General features: G+C 40.9%; 1 protein-coding gene across 2 annotated transcripts in view; it reads right to left on the minus strand.

Annotated features, from left to right (window-relative positions):
• The window catches only part of TPGS2 (tubulin polyglutamylase complex subunit 2), a 67,188-nt gene that overhangs the window by 12,202 nt on the left and 36,171 nt on the right, over positions 1 to 18,815 (minus strand). For both annotated transcript variants that reach the window (XM_047794155.1, XM_047794156.1), the window contains exons 3-4: positions 6,458 to 6,545; positions 3,729 to 3,857 (exon numbers count right to left, since the gene is read on the minus strand). In XM_047794155.1, the coding sequence (XP_047650111.1) occupies positions 3,729 to 3,857; positions 6,458 to 6,545 (217 nt within the window). The remainder of the gene's footprint in view (positions 1 to 3,728; positions 3,858 to 6,457; positions 6,546 to 18,815) is intronic.

The following is an 18,815-nucleotide window of genomic DNA, read 5'->3' on the forward strand; positions in this document are numbered from 1 at the left end:
CAAATACCAACAAGAAAACAAGGACTTATTCCCACACCTGCCAGAAACTGAATAAGGTCAACCACCCTGTGCCTGAGCTGAGCTAATAGCATCAGCTGATACCTTGACTTTAGCCTGGTAAGACCCTAAGCAGAAGATCCTACTAATCTGTAGTTGAATTCCTGACTCATTAAAACTGTTAGATAATAGGAGTTCCTATCGTGGCTCAGTGGTAATGAACATGACTTGGGTTCGATCCCTGGCCTTGCTCAGTGGGTTAAGGATCTGGCGTTGCTGTGAGCTGTAGTGTAGGTCGAAGACGTGGCTCGGATCTGGCACTGATGTGGCTGTGGCGTAGGCCGGCAGTTGCAGCTCTGATTTGACTCCTAACTTGGGAGCTTCCATATGCCATGGGTGCAGTCCTTAAAAAAAAACAAAAAAAAAAACCAAAAAAAAACAACCAACCAAACAAAAAAAGACAATAACCAAACAAACAGCTATTAAATTTGTGGTAATCTGTTATTCAGTAACAGAAAACCAATACACCAATACATTGTTCCTCCCAACAGAGCATAATATTTCTTCCCTATGGTAGGATGAGATCTTCCACTTTCTGCTTCTTTTCCATTTTGTACTACATTTTCTACCATAAGGACTCCCTGGAACATTCTTTGTATTAATTGCTGGGGTGCTATAACAAAGTGACATAAATTGAAAGGTTTGAACAGCATGTTGTCTCACACTTCTGGAGGCTACCGATCCAAGATCAAGGTTGGTTCCTTTTGAGGGAGGTGGAAAATAATTTGTTCCATGACTCTCCCCTAGCTCCTGCTGTTTTGCTTACAATTTTTAACTTTCTTTGGTGTGCAAAAGTACCTAACTGTGCCTTTATCTTCATGTGGCTTTCTTCCTATATCACTAAATTTTTTGTAGAGTTGCCAGTCATACTGCATTAAGGGTCCAACCTACTCCAGTATGACCTCATCTTTACTTACATCTACAATGATCTTATTTCCAAATAAGGTCACAGTCTGAGGTACTGAGTTTAGGACATCAGCATATGAACTTTTTTTTGGAGGAGGGAGAACACACAATTTAAGCCATAACATTATCTTGCCTTTCTCCTTTCTTTAAGGTTTAGATGAAACATTTAAAAATATTCCTTGCACTATGTCCCCTCTTTTCCAAGAGTTCTTATGTAAAAGTTGTATAACTTTTTTTTTTTTAATACAGTACTTTTTAAAATACAACATACTCCTAGGTAATAAGATTTAAATTTAAACTCTTTCATAGGAGGTTCACTGATCTCTTGTTTCCTTTCCTCTCTATATATCCACACCTTGAGATCTCCATTCTGTTGCATTTGTTGTTTGGTTAGAGTATTTATGTTCTTGAAGTTTTACATGTCCTTTAACATTCTTCTGATAACCTGAGAGGTAAGTTTGGTCTGTACATAGAGGCCTCTTCATTTTCACTCCTTTTCTCCGAGTAACCTATATAGGCTTTTTAACTATCTTTTAATTTCCAGTGTTGCAGGTGGGAAGCCTGATGTCAGTCTGATTATTCTTTCTTCACAGGTAATTTGTTGTTTTTGCCTAGAAGCTTGTGATTTTTTCTGCATCACGTAATGCCTAGGTGACTGTTTTCCCCTGGATTCAATCTGAGTCTAGGAGAGCCCTTTTGATCTCCAGAGAAGTCTTCTTTTATTGTTTACTTATTGCCTTTCCATCTATTCTTTTTCTCTTTCTTAAGCACCATAATTCCAGTTTCAGGTCACCTGTATGTATTTTCTTTTCTTTTTTTTTTGTCTTTTTGCTATTTCTTGGGCCGCTCCCGCAGCATATGGAGGTTTCTGGGCTAGGGGTCAAATCGGAGCTGTAGCCACCGGCCTATGCCAGAGCCACAGCAACTCGGGATCCGAGCCGCGTCTGCAACCTACACCACAGCTCACGGCAAGGCCAGATCATTAACCCACTGAGCAAGGGCAGGGACGGAACCCGTAACCTCATGGTTCCTAGTCGGATTCATTAACCACTGCACCACGACGGGAACTCCTGTATTTTCTACTTCTCTTACCCGCCCACCTTTTCCCTTATAATTTCCCTTTTTAAAATTTGTCTAACTCACATCTCAATATTGATACTCTTCTTCATCTAGTCAGTTACTTAACTGGGAATCTTTTTTTCTATAGGAAGTTTTTGTACTGTCTTAATTGTCCTTAAGTGTTCTTATTTTTGTTTCTATTTAGGTTTTCATCTGTGTCCTCTAGCAGTGTTATTTCTCTGGTTCTATATTCTGTTATTTCTACCTGATTGTCCTCTTTCCACCTGCTAAGTCTGAGAAAAGTCAGCATTTTTCTATTTATGTTTAATGAAACTTAGGTCTAGTTTTTCGACTGTCTTCAAAAGCATGAAACTAGCAGGTGCCAGAAGCCAAGATTTTTTTTTTTTTTTTAATCCCCGTGAATATGCAGGACAATGTGGTCTTTATCCCTATCTCGGTCCTTTACTAGGGTCTCTTGAAATCCTATCATCTAGTCTACTTCTACTCTCCCAGCCTCAAGGGCAAGGCGCACACTTACTTAACAACTTCTTTGCCTTTCAGAGCTTGGAGAGCCCCAGTACTCACATACGAAACTAAGGGGACCTTTTTTCCCACCTGAGGCTTCCACACATTTCTGCGTGACAGGCTCTTCCTAGGACCTGATTTTTTCAGTCTCCCTGCTATTGTTGAGCTGCTTGTCCAGGTGAAGGGGAAGGCCTTGCCTCAGCTCTCTCTGCAGAACTTCAATGCACTCTAAGTCTGTAGTACTGGGGGCTCTAGATGCCTGCTGAATATTCATTCATTCTCCATTAAACCCCAATTCTGTTGGACTAGGCAATACTACACAGCTAAAAACACCTACTTCCTCAAATACCCTTGCAGCAATGTCTAACATTTTGACTCTGTTCTGGCCAATGGCTACTGGGAGGGGTTTCTGAAAAAACTATTATTTTCCTAATAAAAAGGAAATATTCTGCCGAGGGACAGCTATTTTGCTCTTTACTCTTCTTTTCGCTCCCTGGAACACAGACTTGAAGCTTGGAAGGAGAGCCCACATTCTTCAACCACAAGGAGGCGGCAACCCAGAGATGGCTGTGCCAGGAATCCAGAGGGAGACTCTATCACTGAGTTTCTCGAGCAGCTATAGCAGCCTAGTTTCAGACTGTGTATTATAATAAAAATAAACTCCTATTTAGTTTAAATGTTATAATGAGGGGAGGGGGTCTGTTATATGCAGCCACACACATCTCTGACTGAACAAGCCCTCATTTATACACAACTGACTATATAGCTTTAGCAGCCATCTGAATTAAAAGCTATCTCAATCAGAAGAGGCAAAGAGCCTGGAGGGAGGAAGGGAGTTGCGTTCAGACTCCATGAAACCTCTCAACACTGACATGTGGAGTGAAGTGTACTCTATAACATTCATTTACTTACCAGGTATTCATTCATTAACTACCTACTATCTGCCAGGGACTGAAGTGGGTGCTAGAAACAAAACCAAGATCCCAACTCTGGCATTTTCCTCATGAAAATTTCCTTTTTCATTTCAATACAGGCTGTTTTTTTACCTTTTCCCCAGAGAGAAGCTATAAATGGAGGGGTTTGGGTTTAGGGAGACATGTTACAATGCCACAATTTTCAACGTTATAAAATGAAAACAAGCAGGCTGATGTCTAACTCAAAGCAGAAATTACTCCAGTTACCTTCTTGTGTATCATCCTCCAGGTCTGCCAGAGTTGGTGCATTAGGAAGTGAGTACATGGAAGACTGGTTGAGTTGAGTCAGTTTTGAGATGCTATTAATTGCCATGCTGCCCAGTGGAATGGTATGCTCTATGGGAACATTTGAAAAAAAGAATTACATGAGAGATAAGCTAGTTACCATGGTCAACATAAGGGTTTCTGCTTGAGAAACCTAAGCCCAGCTATTTTTTGATCCAAGGGCCGAGGAAATGAATGGAAGTGGAACTAAGAGACTCAATGCACTATCTGCTCCAAAGCACCAGTGTTTTATACCAAAAAAAAAAAAAAAAAGGTGGCTGGGGCCTGGGTGAAGACTATATAATATGTTAGAGAAAAGTATCAAAGAAAATTAAAAAAAAATCCAAAATAGACAAACAATTCATGAGGTTCAATATAAAAAAAATCAAAAAATAAGCAAAAGATCTAAATATGCATTTCTCTGAAGACATATAGATTGCCAAAAAACACATGAAAAGATGTTCAATGTTGCTAATTATTAGAGAAATGCAAATCAAAACTACAGTGATGGCCATCATCAAAAAGTCAATAAATGCTGAGGGGGGCATAAGAAAGGGAACCCTCTTACTGTTGGTTAGAATGTAAATTGGTACAACCACTATGGAAAACAGTATGGAAGTTCCTCAAAGAAACTAAAAATAGAACTACCATAAGATCAGTAATTCCATTCCTGGGTGTCTATCCAGAGAAAATCATCATTTGAAAAGATACACACATGCCAATGTTCACTGCAGCACTATTTACAACAGCCAAGACATGGAAAACAACCTAAATGTCCATCAACAGAAGAATGGACAAAGAAGATATATACATATACCCAACAGAATACCAACCAGCCATAAAAAGGGAATGAAATAATGCCATTTGCAGCAATAAAGATAGACCTAGAGATTCTCATACTAAGTGAGGTTAGAAAAAAACAAACATCCTATGGTATCACTTACGTGTGGAATCTAAAAACAAGGATACAAATGAACTTATTTGCAGAACAGAAACAGACTCCCAGACTTTGAAAACAACCTTACAGTTACCAAAGGGGACAGGGTGCGGGAAAGGATGTGTTGGAGGTTTGGGACTGACATATGCACACTGTGGTATATGAATTGATTGGCCAATAGGGACCTGCTGTATAGCACAGGGAACTCTACCCAATATTCTGTGATAATCTATATAGGAAAAGAATCTGAAAAAGAATGGATGTTAAGGATCCATTTATAACTGAATCACTCTGTTGTACAGGAGAAATTATCACATTATAAATCAACTATGTTTCAATAAAACTTTAAAAATTGAAAAAAAGAAAAATGTTAAAAAGGATACTGAAAAGTTCATGTTAAATGCTCAGCAGTAAGCTCTGGTCAACTGTGAGAGAGAAACAGGAATGTCTGGGGAGTTGCCTTACAAATGGAACTCAGGAGGTAGAGGCAGTGAAGGGAAGGAGTCAATTATGCAGATGTGCTATGTGATAGAAGCTACCATATTCTTTTTTTTTTTTTGTCTTTTTGCCTTTTCTAGGGCTGCTCCCAAGGCATGTGGAGGTTCCCAGCCTAGGGGTCTAATCAGAGCTGTAGCCGCCGGCCTATGCCAGAGCCACAGCAATGCGGGATCTGAGCTGCCTCTGCAATCTACACCACAGTTCATGGCAACGCCGGATCCTTAACCTACTGAGCAAGTCCAGGGATGGAACCTGCAACCTCATGGTTCCTAGTCGGATTCCTTAACCACTGAGCCACGACGGGAACTTTTTTTTTCTTCACATTCTTAATGACAGTATGTAGAGGTGTAGGGTGCTTCCGAAGGACCTAAGTAGATCGAGGGATGTGGCTGGAGTCTGGAGGCAATAAGGGCCTTTTTTTTTTTTTTTTCCCTACACCCACAGCATGTGGAAGTTCCCAGGCTAGGGACTGAACCTGTGCCACAGCAGCAACTTGAGCCAAAGCAATGAAAACACCAGGTCCTTAACTCACTGAGCCTCCAGGGAACTCCAAATAAAAGCCTCTTGAGGACTGGGGTGGGGGGGATCTGTGTCAGGAATGAGCTGGACTCCAGTGGCTATATCAGGCTTCCCCAGCCTACGAAACATCAGTAGAGTCTGCACCTAAATGTGCAGCACTGACTTTCATGCCTGCATTATAACCGAACCTCTGATTATGTACGAAGCTGTGAGTTCCCACATTTATAACACAAAAATTTATCCTAGACACATTTAATACCAAGGATCACAGTCTGCAAACTGAGGTGGTTGATAACTTAGGGTGAGGAAATGTGAAGGAGAGATGGGTAGGCTCTGGTCTGAGGTCTCCCCACACTGGAAACAAAGGAAGGCTGTCACTGCAGCTCACCCTGAGGAGGCCGCTCCAAGGTGGAATCCTCAGAGACTTTAAATGTGAGGTAGCTCAGGATTTTTCCCTCTCCATCATTCCAGCAGGAAGCCTCTAAACTGACCTTCCAGTTAAATACTGGATAGACTCTCTGGGGACTGGGGACCGGGTGAAGCAATGATGGTATGTTAGCTCTGGGAGATAATTGCAGCTTCTGGACACTGTGCTTTAGGAGAATCCATGAAAACTGTCCAGATTCAAAAACTCCTTAAGTTGTAGAGGCCCTCAGAGTTGTTTCATATAACCCCTCTGCCAGGAAAACGTTCCTCTACAGCAAGAAAGCTGACTCACCATCCAGCTTCACACTCCATGTCATGTGGAAGCCATTTGTCATCAGGTAAAAGTTCTTCAGATCCTCAGGCAGAAGGCAGTTATTTTTCTAGAATCACAAAGCAGGAGAGTGTTAGGGCTGAGAAGCAGGGCGCAGAGCTATTCCTATGCCTTAAGGCTATTGGGGAATGCTATTTACCTTGTTTTGGACACCCCAAAACAGGAAGACTCTGATAATTACCCCTAAAGCTCTACTGGTGAGTTCTGGGTTGAGATGACAACAAAGTAAGCTCCTCAACTCTCCTCATTTCACAGACACACTGAATCTACAGCTAACATTGAACAATTTTCCCTCAGAGAAATCCAGAAACTAGCTGAGAGATTTCTACGTATCAGGCAAACAAGAAGACACATCAAAATGGCTAGGAGATACTGATCGGTCTTGCAATAAAACCTACTTTCTGAAAGGCGACATACAGCCTGGAAGGAACTCACAACTCCCAGATTCTCCCTTAAGGGTTTGGGCCCAACATCTGATGTCCTAATTTTCAACACTTCAACATGAGAGATGGGCCCTTAAAACATCTAGTTCTGAAAGCAAGTAGGGCTTGGGTCCAAGAGACCCACAAAGTTACAGTGAACTCTTTTTTTTTTTTTGTCTTTTTGCCTTTTCTAGGGCCGCTCTCGAGGCATATGGAGGTTCCCAGGCTAGGGGTCTAATTGGAGCTGTAGCTGCCAGCCTACACTGGAGCCACAGCAATGCCAGATCCGAACTACGTCTGTGATCTACACCACAGCTCATGGCAATGCTGGATCCTTAACCCACTGAGCAAGGGCAGGGATTGAATCCACAACCTCATGGTTCCTAGTTGGATTCCTTAACCACTGAGCAACAATGGGAACTCCGGCTACAGTGACCTCTTAATGGGCTCTTGCGGACTCATTGCGGCCATACCCCCAGGGCCCATTGTGGAGGCAGAGTAATAAAATGCTCAGTCTTTCCATTAAAGAAGACTATTTTCTTGTCTTAAAAGCTTTGGCCCAAGGGGTAGCCTTCTCATTTACACACTGCAAAGCTCTCCATAAACCAGGGAGGCCAGTGGGCACCATACCACCTTCATGTTCTCCTGCCGCACTCACCTGTAACACCTAAAAAGGAGTTAATTCAAGTATCTGACAGCTTTGGAGTTCCCATCGTGGCGCAGTGGTTAACGAATCCGACTAGGAACCATGAGGTTGCGGGTTCAATCCCTGCCCTTGCTCAGTGGGTTGACGATCTGGCGTTGGCGTGAGCTGTGGTGTAGGTTGCAGACACGGCTCGGATCCTGTGTTGCTGTGGCTGTGGTGTAGGCTGGTGGCTGCGGCTCTGATTAGACCCCTAGCCTGGGAATCTCCATATGTCGTGAGAGCGGCCCAAGAAATAGCAAAAAGACAAAACAAAAACAAACCAAAAAAAAAAAAAAAACATCTGACAGCTTTTTGCAGCTTTTGCAGCTACTACTCACGGGACACACCTCTTGATTGCCTGGCTCTGGTAGCTCACATTCCTGAATTCTACAGGACTCTAATAAAAAGAGTAACAAAGGGCGGGATCAAGATGGCAGAGGAGTAGGACTTGGAACTCACCTTCTCCCATAAACACATCAAAAACACCCCATCTACATGAAGCACAATTTACATAAACATCTACTGAACTCTGGCAGAAGGTCTCAGGCTTACAAAAAGGGCAAAGAAATCCTCCACATAAGTGGCAGAACAAAAGGAAAAAAAAAAGACAGAAGGAAAAAAAAGACAGACGAAAAAGAAATCAGGACAGGACCCGCACTCCTGAGAGGGAGCTGTGAAAGAGGAAAGGACTCCGCACCCTGGGAGGCCACCTAACCAACAGGGAGATCAGCCAGGACAGAGAGGAGCCAGCCTCAAAGCCTCGGAGAAAAGTGCAGCAGTGGGTCTGAGGAGGGCAAAATAGAGAGTGAGCACTGCACAGACAGTTGGTACCACCACCTGGAGCAACAGAGCCTGATATACTTGGGTAGGGGGCTGGGCACTGGGGTTAGGGCTTCAGAGGTCATATCTGGGGAGACTAGTGTTGGCTATGTGGAAACAGCCTGTGGGGGCTAGGGAGTGGTGCGCCACAACCAAAGAAGTGTGGGAAGAGGCCTGGGCCCACCAGAGAAGCAAGGAGCCATTGTTGGCAGTGCTAGGGAAGGGATAGGACCACCACAGAAACGTCTTTTTCTGTGCATGCATGGGTTCTCCGGTGGCAGGGTACCTCTTGTGCAGGCTACGGGGGCAACTGTAGACTGCTGTAGCCATCTTGGACTCCAGAGGTGGATGTGGCTGGCCACAACTAAGGGTCCAGTGACAGGCACTACCTGCGGCTCCAGTCACCTCAGGAGTTGCTGCTATAGAGGGCCCTGCAACTGAACACTGCCCACTGCCACCACTGCCCTGTGAATGCACAAGTCCCACTGCTGCTGCTGCAAAAGGCTCTGGGGGTCACCTCCACCTCTCTGAGATCATTGCCACTGCCAAGGGCTATGCAACCAGGAGCAGCCTGCAGCCCCCATACCCCCGAGGATCACCACTACTACCAAGGGTCCAGTGACCAGGCACTGCCTGCAGGTGCTGCCTATTGCCCCCACCACCCTGAAGCACACACAGGTCATACACCTGCACATCCTCTATTATGGGGATAACGACCTGCACATATTAAGAAAAGAGACAGCAAGCACCCAAACCAAAAGAAGCCCTCATGTCAAAAAAGTAGTAAAGCTACAAAGCTACCAAGAGATGCTCCTGCATATAAGTATCCCTCCAATGCTATACAGTTGTTATATAGTTGTTTTCCCTAAACTCACAGAGTAAGAAAAACATATGCAATCTCTGCAGTTGAATAGGTTCTGAGTTTGAAAAGGAGGGGTTTTGTTTTTATTTTTTTGTTGTTGTTTTTTTGGGTTTTCAGGGAGTTTTTTTATTTTTGGCTGTAGGTCAGAAGAGAGTGGTAAGATATATTCAAAGTTCTAAAAGAGAAAAATTCACAACCTAAAATACTCCACCCAGCAAGATTATCATTTGAAATAGAAGGGGAAATAAAGAATTTCTCAGAAAAGCAAAAACTAACAGAATACAGTTATACTACTAAACCTATCCTAAAGGCAATACTGAAAGGTATGCTCTAAATAGGAAACAGGTAAGCAGATGGAGGATGGAGGAAATTACAATTGGAAAAATAATCACTTATATAAGCCAGGATACAGATCAAAAAGAAAAACAAAACAAAACAAAATAAAACAACCCATTTGTGAAAGCAATGATATACACAAGCAACAGCAGAAGGATAAACATGAAGATGTAAAAAAGGATATCAAAATCATAAAATATGGGGAGGAAGAGTAAGAAAAACCTAGACTCTTTTTTTTTTTTGTTTTTTAAAGAATGTGTTTGAGCCTATAAGTCTATCAGTATAAAGCAAGCAGATATAGGAAAGGGTTAACATACTTGAAAAATAGGGCAACCACATATTAAAACCACACAATACATTCAAAAAACCCAAAAAGAAGAGGACACAAGCATAAAGTAAAAGGAAATCACCCAACCATGAAAAGAAAAAAATAACAAAGGAGATACACATAATAATGGAAAACAAAATTTAAAATGGCAATAAATACATATTTATCAATAATTACCTTAAATGTCAATGGACTGAATGCTCCAATCACAAGACAAAGAATGGCAGACTGTATGAAAAAACAAGAGCCTACAATATATTGCCTGCAAGAGACCCACCTCAGGACAGAGGACACACATTAATTGGAAGTGAAGGGATGGAAAAAGATATTTCATGCGAATGGAAATGACAGGAAAGCAGGAGTCACAGTACTCATATCAGACAAATAGAATTTAAAACAAAGGCCATAAAGAAAGATAAAGAGGACATTATTAATGAAAAAAGGATCAACTGAAGAAGAGCATATTATACTCATCAATATATATGCCCCTAATATAGGGACATCCAAATTCATACAATAAATACTAACAGACATAAAAGGAGAAACTGATGGAAATACAATTATAGGAAACTTTAACACCCCACTTGCATCAAAGGACAGAACTTCTAGAAAGAAAATCAGTAAGGAAACAGAGGTCTTAAATGATACAATAGAACAGTTAGACTTTATTGATATTTTCAGGATATTACATTAAAAAAAGTGTACACTCTTTTCAAGTGCACATGGAACAATCTCAAGGACTGACCACACAATTGGGCACAAAACTAATCTCAACAAATTTAAGCGTATAGAAATTATTTCAACATCTCCTCTCACCACAATGACATGAAACTAGAAATCAACCACAGGAAAAGAAATGAGGAAAAAAACCTGACTACCTGGAGACTAAACATGCTACTAAAAAACCAATGGGTCAACCAGGAAATCACAAAGGAAATTAAAAAATGCTTTGAGACAAATGACAATGAATGAACAACAATACAAAATCAATGGGATGCTGCAAATGCAGGGAAGTTCATAGTGATACAGGCCTTCCTCAAAAAAACAAGAAAACAAGAAAAATCTCGTCAACAACCTAACCTACCACCTAAAAGAATGAGAAGAAGAATGAACAAAACCTAGAGTTAGCAGCAGGAAGGAAATCATAAAGTCAGAGAGAAAATCAATAAAATAGGGATTAAGAAAATAGAAAAATCAATAAAACCAAGAGCTGGTTCTTTGAAAGGGTAATAAGCAAAACTGACAAATCTCTAGCCAGGCTCAGCAAGAGAGAACCCATATAAATAAAATAAGAAATGAAAAAGAACAAATCTCAACTGATACTGCAGAAATACAAAGAGAGAGAGAGAAAAAGAGTGCATGCACACGAGAGAGAGACTACTGTGAATAATTATATGGCAACAAATTTGACACCTAGAAGAAATGGACAACTTTTTAGAAACACAGAGCCCACCAAGACTGAATCAAAAAGAAATAGACATTTTCAACAGACTGAGCACTAAAAACGAAATTGAATGTGTAATAGTAATAAACCACTTCCTACAAAAAAAGGTTCGGGACCAGATGGCTTCATAGGTGAATTCTACCAGACAAAGAACTTACACTGATCCTTCTTAAACTCTTCCAAAAGATAGAAGAAGAAGGAACACTCTCAAAGACATTCTATGAAGCCACCATCACCCTAATACCAAAAAACCAAAGACACTACCAAAAAAGAAAAGCATAGGCCAGTATCTTTGATGAATACAGAAGCAAAAATTCTCAGCAAAAATTTAATCAAGAAATATAACAACACATAAAAAAGATCATACAGCATGACCAAGTGGGATTCATCCCAAATTCAGAGGGATGGTTCAACATACACAAACAAATCAATGTCATACACCACATTAACAAAAGAAAAGTCAAAAACCACATGATCATATCAATAGACGCAGAAAATGCATTTGACAAAATTCAACATTCATTCATGATAAAAACTTTTACCAAAGTGGGTACAGAGGGAATGTATCTCAACATAACAAAAGCCATTTATGGCAAACCCACAGCCAATAATAATATTTGACAGAAAAAAACAAAATCTTCCCCACTAAAATCTGGAGGAAGACAAAGATGTCCACTCTTGACACTTCTATTCAACATAGTATTGGGAGTTATAATCACAGCAATTAAACATAAGATATAAAATGTAACCAAACTGGAAGGGATGATATAAAACTGTCACTATATGCAGATGATGTATTACATATAGAACACCCTAAGGACTCCACACAAAAACTTCTTGATCCGATAAATGAATTCAGCAAACTAGCAGGATACACGATTAACATTTAGAAATCAGTTGCATTCCTGTGTATTAACAACAGTGAAATAGTAGAAAAGAAATATAAAAAAACCCGTTAAAAACCACAACAAAAATACCTAAAATAAAAAAAGAATAGGCGCTCCCGTCATGGTGCAGCAGAAATTAATCCGACTAGGAACCATGAGGTTGCGGGTTAGATCCCTGGCCTCACTCAGTGGGTTAAGTATCTGGCATTGCCATGAGCTGTGGTGTAGGTTGCAGATGTGGCTTGGATCTGCTGTGGCTGTGGCTGTGGCATAGGCCAGGGGCTACAGCTCTGATTAGACCCCCATCCTGGGAACCTCCATATGCTGTGGATGTGGCCCTAAAAGGACAAAAGCCAAAAAAAAAAAAAAAAGGAATTAGAAAAAAAATCGAGGAATAAGCCTCACCAAAGAGGTGAAATACTTATACTCTTGACAACTACAAAACATTAATAAAGGAAATTTAAGAGTATTCAAAAAAAACATGAAGGTATCCCATGCTTCTGGATTGGAAGAATTAATGTTGTGAAAATGGCCATACTACCCAAAGCAATCCACAGATTTAATACAACCACTATCAAATTACCCTTGATGTTTTTCACAGAACTAGAAGAAGTAGTTCAAAAAATTTACATGGAAATATACCCAGAACTGACAAAGCAATCCTCAGGGAAAAAAACAAAAGCAGGTAGCACAACTCTCCCAGATTTCAGAAAATACTGCAAAGCTAAAGTAACCAAGACAGTGTGGTATCTGTACAAAAACAGACATACAGGCCAATGGAACAGAAGAGAGAATCCAGAAGTAAATTCAGATACCTACAGCCAAATAATCTTTGACAAAGGAGGCAAGAATATAAAATGGGAAAAAGAGTCTCTTAAGTAGTGGTGCTGGGATAACTGGACAGTTACATGTAAATCAATGAAACTAGACCACTCCCTCACACCATGTACAAAAATAAACTCAAAATGGCCTAAAGACTTAAACATAAGATATGACACCATAAAACTCCTAGAAGAGAATGTAGGCAAAACATTCTCTGACATGCATAGTACAAACCAACAACCCAATTGAAAAATGGGCAAAAGATCTGAACAGACATTTCTCCAAAGAAGATATACAGATGGGCAACAATCACATGAAAAAATGTTCAATATCACTAATTATTAGAGAAATGCAAACCAAAACTACAAAGAGGTACCACCTCCACCAGTAAAAATGGCCATCATTAAGAAGTCAACAAACAACAAATGCTGTAGAAGGTGTTGAGAAAAGAGAACCCTCCTACACTGTTGGAGGGAGTGCAAACTGGTATAATTACTACGGAAAACAGTATGGAGGTACCTCAGAAAACTAAGTATAGGAGTTCCTAATTTGGCTCAGCAGAAACAAATCTGATTAGGAACCATGAGGTTGCAGGTTCAATTCCTGGCTTGCTCAGTGGGTTAAGGATCCAGCATTGCCGTGAGCTGTGGTGTAGGTCACAGACTCGGCTCAGATCAGGTGTTGCTGTGGCTCTGGGACAGGCTGGCAGCATCAGCTCTGATTAGACCCCTAACCTGGGAACCTCCGTATGCCGCAGGTGCGGCCCTAAAAAAAAAGACTAAAAAACAAACAAAAAGAAGGAAAGGAAGGAAGGAAGGAAGGAAGAAAGGAAGAAAGGAAGAAAGAAAGAAAACTAAATATAGAACTACCATATAACCCAGAAATCCCACTCTTGGGCATATATCTGGATAAAAATTTCATTGAAAAAGATACATGCACCCGTATGTTCATTGCAGCATTATTCACAATAGCCAAGACATGGAAACAACCTAACTGTCCATTGACAGATGGATGGATTAAGAAGATGTGGTATATGTACACAATGGAATACTACTTAGCCAAAAAAATAACAAAATAATGCCATCTGCAGCAACATGGATGGAACTAGAGACTCTCATACTGAGAGAAGTCAGAAGAGAGAGACAAATACCATATGATATCATCTATATGTGTGGAATCTAAAATGTGGCACAAATGAACCTATCTACAAAACAGAAACAGACTTCAGACATAGAGAACAGACTTGTGATTACCAAGGGGAATGGACTGGGAGTTTGGGGCTAGTAGATGCAAACTTTTACATTTAGGTTGAATAAGCAATGAGGTCCTACTGCATGCTACAGGGAAGTATATCCAATCTCTTGGGATAAACCATGATTAAAGGTAAGAGGAATACACACACACACACATATGTATGACTGAGTCACTTTGCAATACAGCACAAATTGGCAAAATATCATAAATTATACTTTAATAAAAAACAAATTACAAAACAAAAACCAGAGTGACAGATCTTCAACAGTTATCCCACCAGGGATTAGGGCAAAGGTAGACTGAAATGCCCAGTCTTTTTGGCAAATAAGCTTACATGTAGATCTTAACTGCAGCCTCAGGGTCAGGCTTATAATTCAACAACATCTAGGGGCCGACTGCAATCCTTTCCACTGGGAAGCCAGTGGGGGCCATCTTTGCCTCTCCCTCTGTCCTGACCTGGATCACCAGTGTGTCTGTGAATGGAGGTTATGCACATACCTGGTGCTCCAGCTTTGTGGCTGATGCCTAACAGGATACATCCTTTGAGAGCTGGCTCTGGTGAGCAGCTTTTTTTCATGAATTCAATGGGATGGTAAAAGACAAAGACACAGTTCTTAACTGGCTATTCCTCTACAGCTCAATGCAGTGGGAGCTGAGAGAATGCCTATCTCTCAGTCTTCCCTGATAGTTGTATATTTGCATATTTTAAAAGCTGCTGCCTGAGTGTGCAGCTTCCAATCAGCCCGAATCTAGCTACTAAGATCTTCCCCTTTGGGACACTGACAGGTATTGGCATACCCTCAACTACTGGAAGCCAGCAAGAATAAAGTGGGCTGGACTTTATTGGTTTTCAATGGTTTGAAAAACAACCAAGGGCCAGGGTAGGGTTGAATAATAAGGTTTATCTTTTATGTGAGGCCCCTCCTTCAGGGTTAGGAGAGGTGGCTGTTTTATCTAATGCATAGAAACCAACAGAGAGAATCAAGAAAAATGAAGGAGCAGAAGAATTTGTTCCAAGTGAAAGAATTAGATCAAACTCTAGGAAAACACCTTAATGAAATAAAGGTAAATGACTTTTACCTGATAAAGAACTCAAACAATGTCATAAAGACGCACACTGAGGTCAAGGGAACAATGTATGAACAAAGTGAGAATTTCAACAAAATGACAGAAAATATAAGAAAGTGATAAACAGAAATCACGGATGTGAAAAATACAATAACTGAGAATTTCCATCATGGTAACAAACCCAACCAGTATCCATGAGGATGTGGATTCAATCCCTGGCCTCACTCGGTGGTTTAAGGATCTGGTGTCGCCATGAGCTGTGGCATATAGGTCACATATGTGGCTCAGATATGGCGTTGCTGTGGCTACAGCTCCAATTTGACTCTTAGCCTGGGAACTTCCCTATGCTGCAGGAGCAGTCCAAAAGACAGACAGACAGACAATAACTGAACTGAAAAATTCAGTGAAGGGGTTCAACAGCAGACAAGATGAAGTGAAAGAAAGGATCAGTGAATTAGAAGATAGGGAACTGGAATTCATCCAATCAGATAAGTAAAAAGAATAAAGAATGAGAAAGACTGATACAGCTCAAGGGACTTAAAGGACTTAATGATCAAGCAGACTTGTGATCACACTTACAGGGGTGTCAGAAGAAGAGAGAGAGCAAGGGGGGAAAGTTTACTTGAAGAAATAATGGCTGAAAATTTCTCTAACTTGGGAAAGAAAAGAGACTATCTGGAAATAGATCCAGGAATCCCAGGGAGTTCAAAAAAAGAAGCATCCAAAGACACATTGTAATTAAATTGTCATAAGTTAAAGAAGAAAATCTTAAAAGCAGCAAGAGAAAAACTACCTGTTATGTACAAGGAAACCCCCATAAGACTATCAGCAGATTTTTAGGCAGAAACTTGGCAAGCCAGAAGGAAGTGGCACAATATATTCAAAGTGTGAAAAGAAAAAAAATGCAAACCAGGAATACTCTACCTGGTAAATCCATCTTTCAGAATTTAAGGAGAAATAAAGTTCCAGATACAGAAAAGCTGAAGGAGTTCACCACTTGACCACCCTTACAACAAATGTTAAAGGAACATCAAGCTGAAACAAAAAAGTGCTAATTAGTAACAGGAAACAATATGGCAGTATAAATCCTACAAACATAAGTAAATGTATAGTTATATTCAGAATAATCTAATGTTGCCATGGGGGTAAATTAATCACTTATAGATCTAGCATGAAGTTTCAAAGACAAAGTAGTGAGATGGTATTAAGATGGCAGAATAGAAGGACTAGAGCTCACCTCCTCTCACAAAAGCAACAAAATTACAACCAACTACTGAACAACCCTCAACCAAATAGACTGCAAACTATCAAAAAAGATATCCTATTCCAGAACCACATCAAGACGGTAGGAGGGTCGATTAGATGATATAAGCAACCCCATACCCAATGGGTGGGCAGCCCATAGGCTGGAAAGTAACTGTATCACAGAGACTCACCTACGGGAGTGAGAGTTCTGAGCCTCACATTAGGTCCCCACACCTGGAAATCTGGCATTGGGAGAAGGAGCCCCTGGAGCATTTGGCATTGAAGGCCAGTGGGGCTTGTGCATAGGGGCTCCAGGGACTGGGGGAAACAGAGACCCCATTCTTGAAAGGCACCACAGGCTTTCATGTGCACCGGGTCCCAGGGCAAAGCAGAGACCCCATAGGAATCTGGGTTGGGCCTGACTGCAGTTCTTGGAGCATCTCTTGGTAAAATGGGGGGTGGGGGGGGTGACTGTGGCTCATTGTGGGGGTAGGACATTGGCAGCAAAGGTCTCTGGAATAATCTTCAGCATGTGTTCCTTTAGAGGTGGCCATCTGGGAAAAATCCGGCCCCACCCATCAGTGCTAAGAAGCCCAGGCCAAACAATAATCCAGGTGGGATCACAGCCCCACCCACCAGCAAACAGGCTACCTAAAGACCCCACCACCACCACCCAGGCACACAGCTGCCTCTAATATCACTCACAGAAAAAGCCCCACCCACCTGGGGGATAAGAACCAGCTCCACCTATCAGTGCATGCACCAGTCCCTCCCATCAGGAAGCCTACAGCAAGGCCCCATACTAACTTTGGCCACAAGGGGAGGTGGATATCAGAAGCAAGAGGGGCTATAGCTCTACTGTCTGCAAAAAAGGAGACCACACCAAAAATCTATACAAGATGAAAAGACAGAGAATTATGACTCACATAAGGGAACAAGAAAAAAAGCCAGGAAAACAGCTAAGTGATCTGGAGATTATCAACCTCCATGAAAAAGACTCTAGACTGATGATAGTGAAGATGATTCAAGACATTGGAAATAAACTGGAGGCAAAGACTGATAAATTACAAGAGACACTGAGCAAAGAAATACAAGATTTAAGGATTAAGCAGGCAGAGATGCAAAATACAGTAAGTGAAATTAAAAAAAGAAAAGCATTAGAAGCAACCAGAATACAGCAGGATACAGGAGGCAGAAGAATGAATAAGTGAGGTGGAGGACAGACCAGTGGGAATCACTGATGTGGAGCAGCAAAGAGAAAAAAGATTGAAAAGAAATGAAGACAGTCTAAGAGAACTCTGGAACAATGCTAAATGCACCAACATCTGTATTACAGGGATGCCAGAAGAAGAGGGAGAGAGAAAGGGCCTGAAAAAATATTTGAAGAGATAACAGCGAAAACTTCACTAACATGGGAAAGGAATCACTCACTCAAATCCAGGAAGCACAGCGAGTACCATATAAAATAAACCTAAGGAGGAACACCCTGAGACACATTTTAATCAAACTGACCAAAATTAAAGACAAAGTGAAAATATTGAAAGCAGCTAGGGAAAGGAAACAAATAACATACAAGGGGACCCAAATAAAGTTATGGGCAGATTTTTCAGCAGAAACTCTGCAAGCCAGAAAGGAGTGGCATGACATACTTAAAAGTGATGAAAGGAGAAAATCTTCAACCAAGATTACTCTACCTAGCAAGGCTCTCATTCAGATTTGAAGTAGAAATCAAAAGCTTTACACAGAAAAGCAAAAGCTAAAAGAATTCAGCACCACTAAAACACCTTTACAACAAATACTAAAGGAACTTCTCTAGGTGGAAAAGAACAGAACACCAGAAAGAAAAATATTACAAATGACAAGGATCACCAGTAAAGGCATACATAGAGTAAAGGTAGGAAATCATCCACATGCAGATATGCTACCCAAATCAGAAATCACGGAAGAGGAAGGTACAAATGCAGGACACTGGAGATGCCCTTGCAATTAAGAGACCAAGAGCTTAAAACAATCTTGTGTATGTATATGTACGTGTATATGATATGTTTCTATATCAAAACTTCAGGGTAACTACAAACCAAAAATCTACAATAGATAAACACACAAATAAAAGATAAAGTAATCCTCAACAAAATATTAGCCAACCG

The sequence above is a fragment of the Phacochoerus africanus genome, chromosome 8, assembly GCF_016906955.1.
Source record: "Phacochoerus africanus isolate WHEZ1 chromosome 8, ROS_Pafr_v1, whole genome shotgun sequence".
In the NCBI taxonomy this organism is placed as follows: domain Eukaryota; kingdom Metazoa; phylum Chordata; class Mammalia; order Artiodactyla; family Suidae; genus Phacochoerus; species Phacochoerus africanus.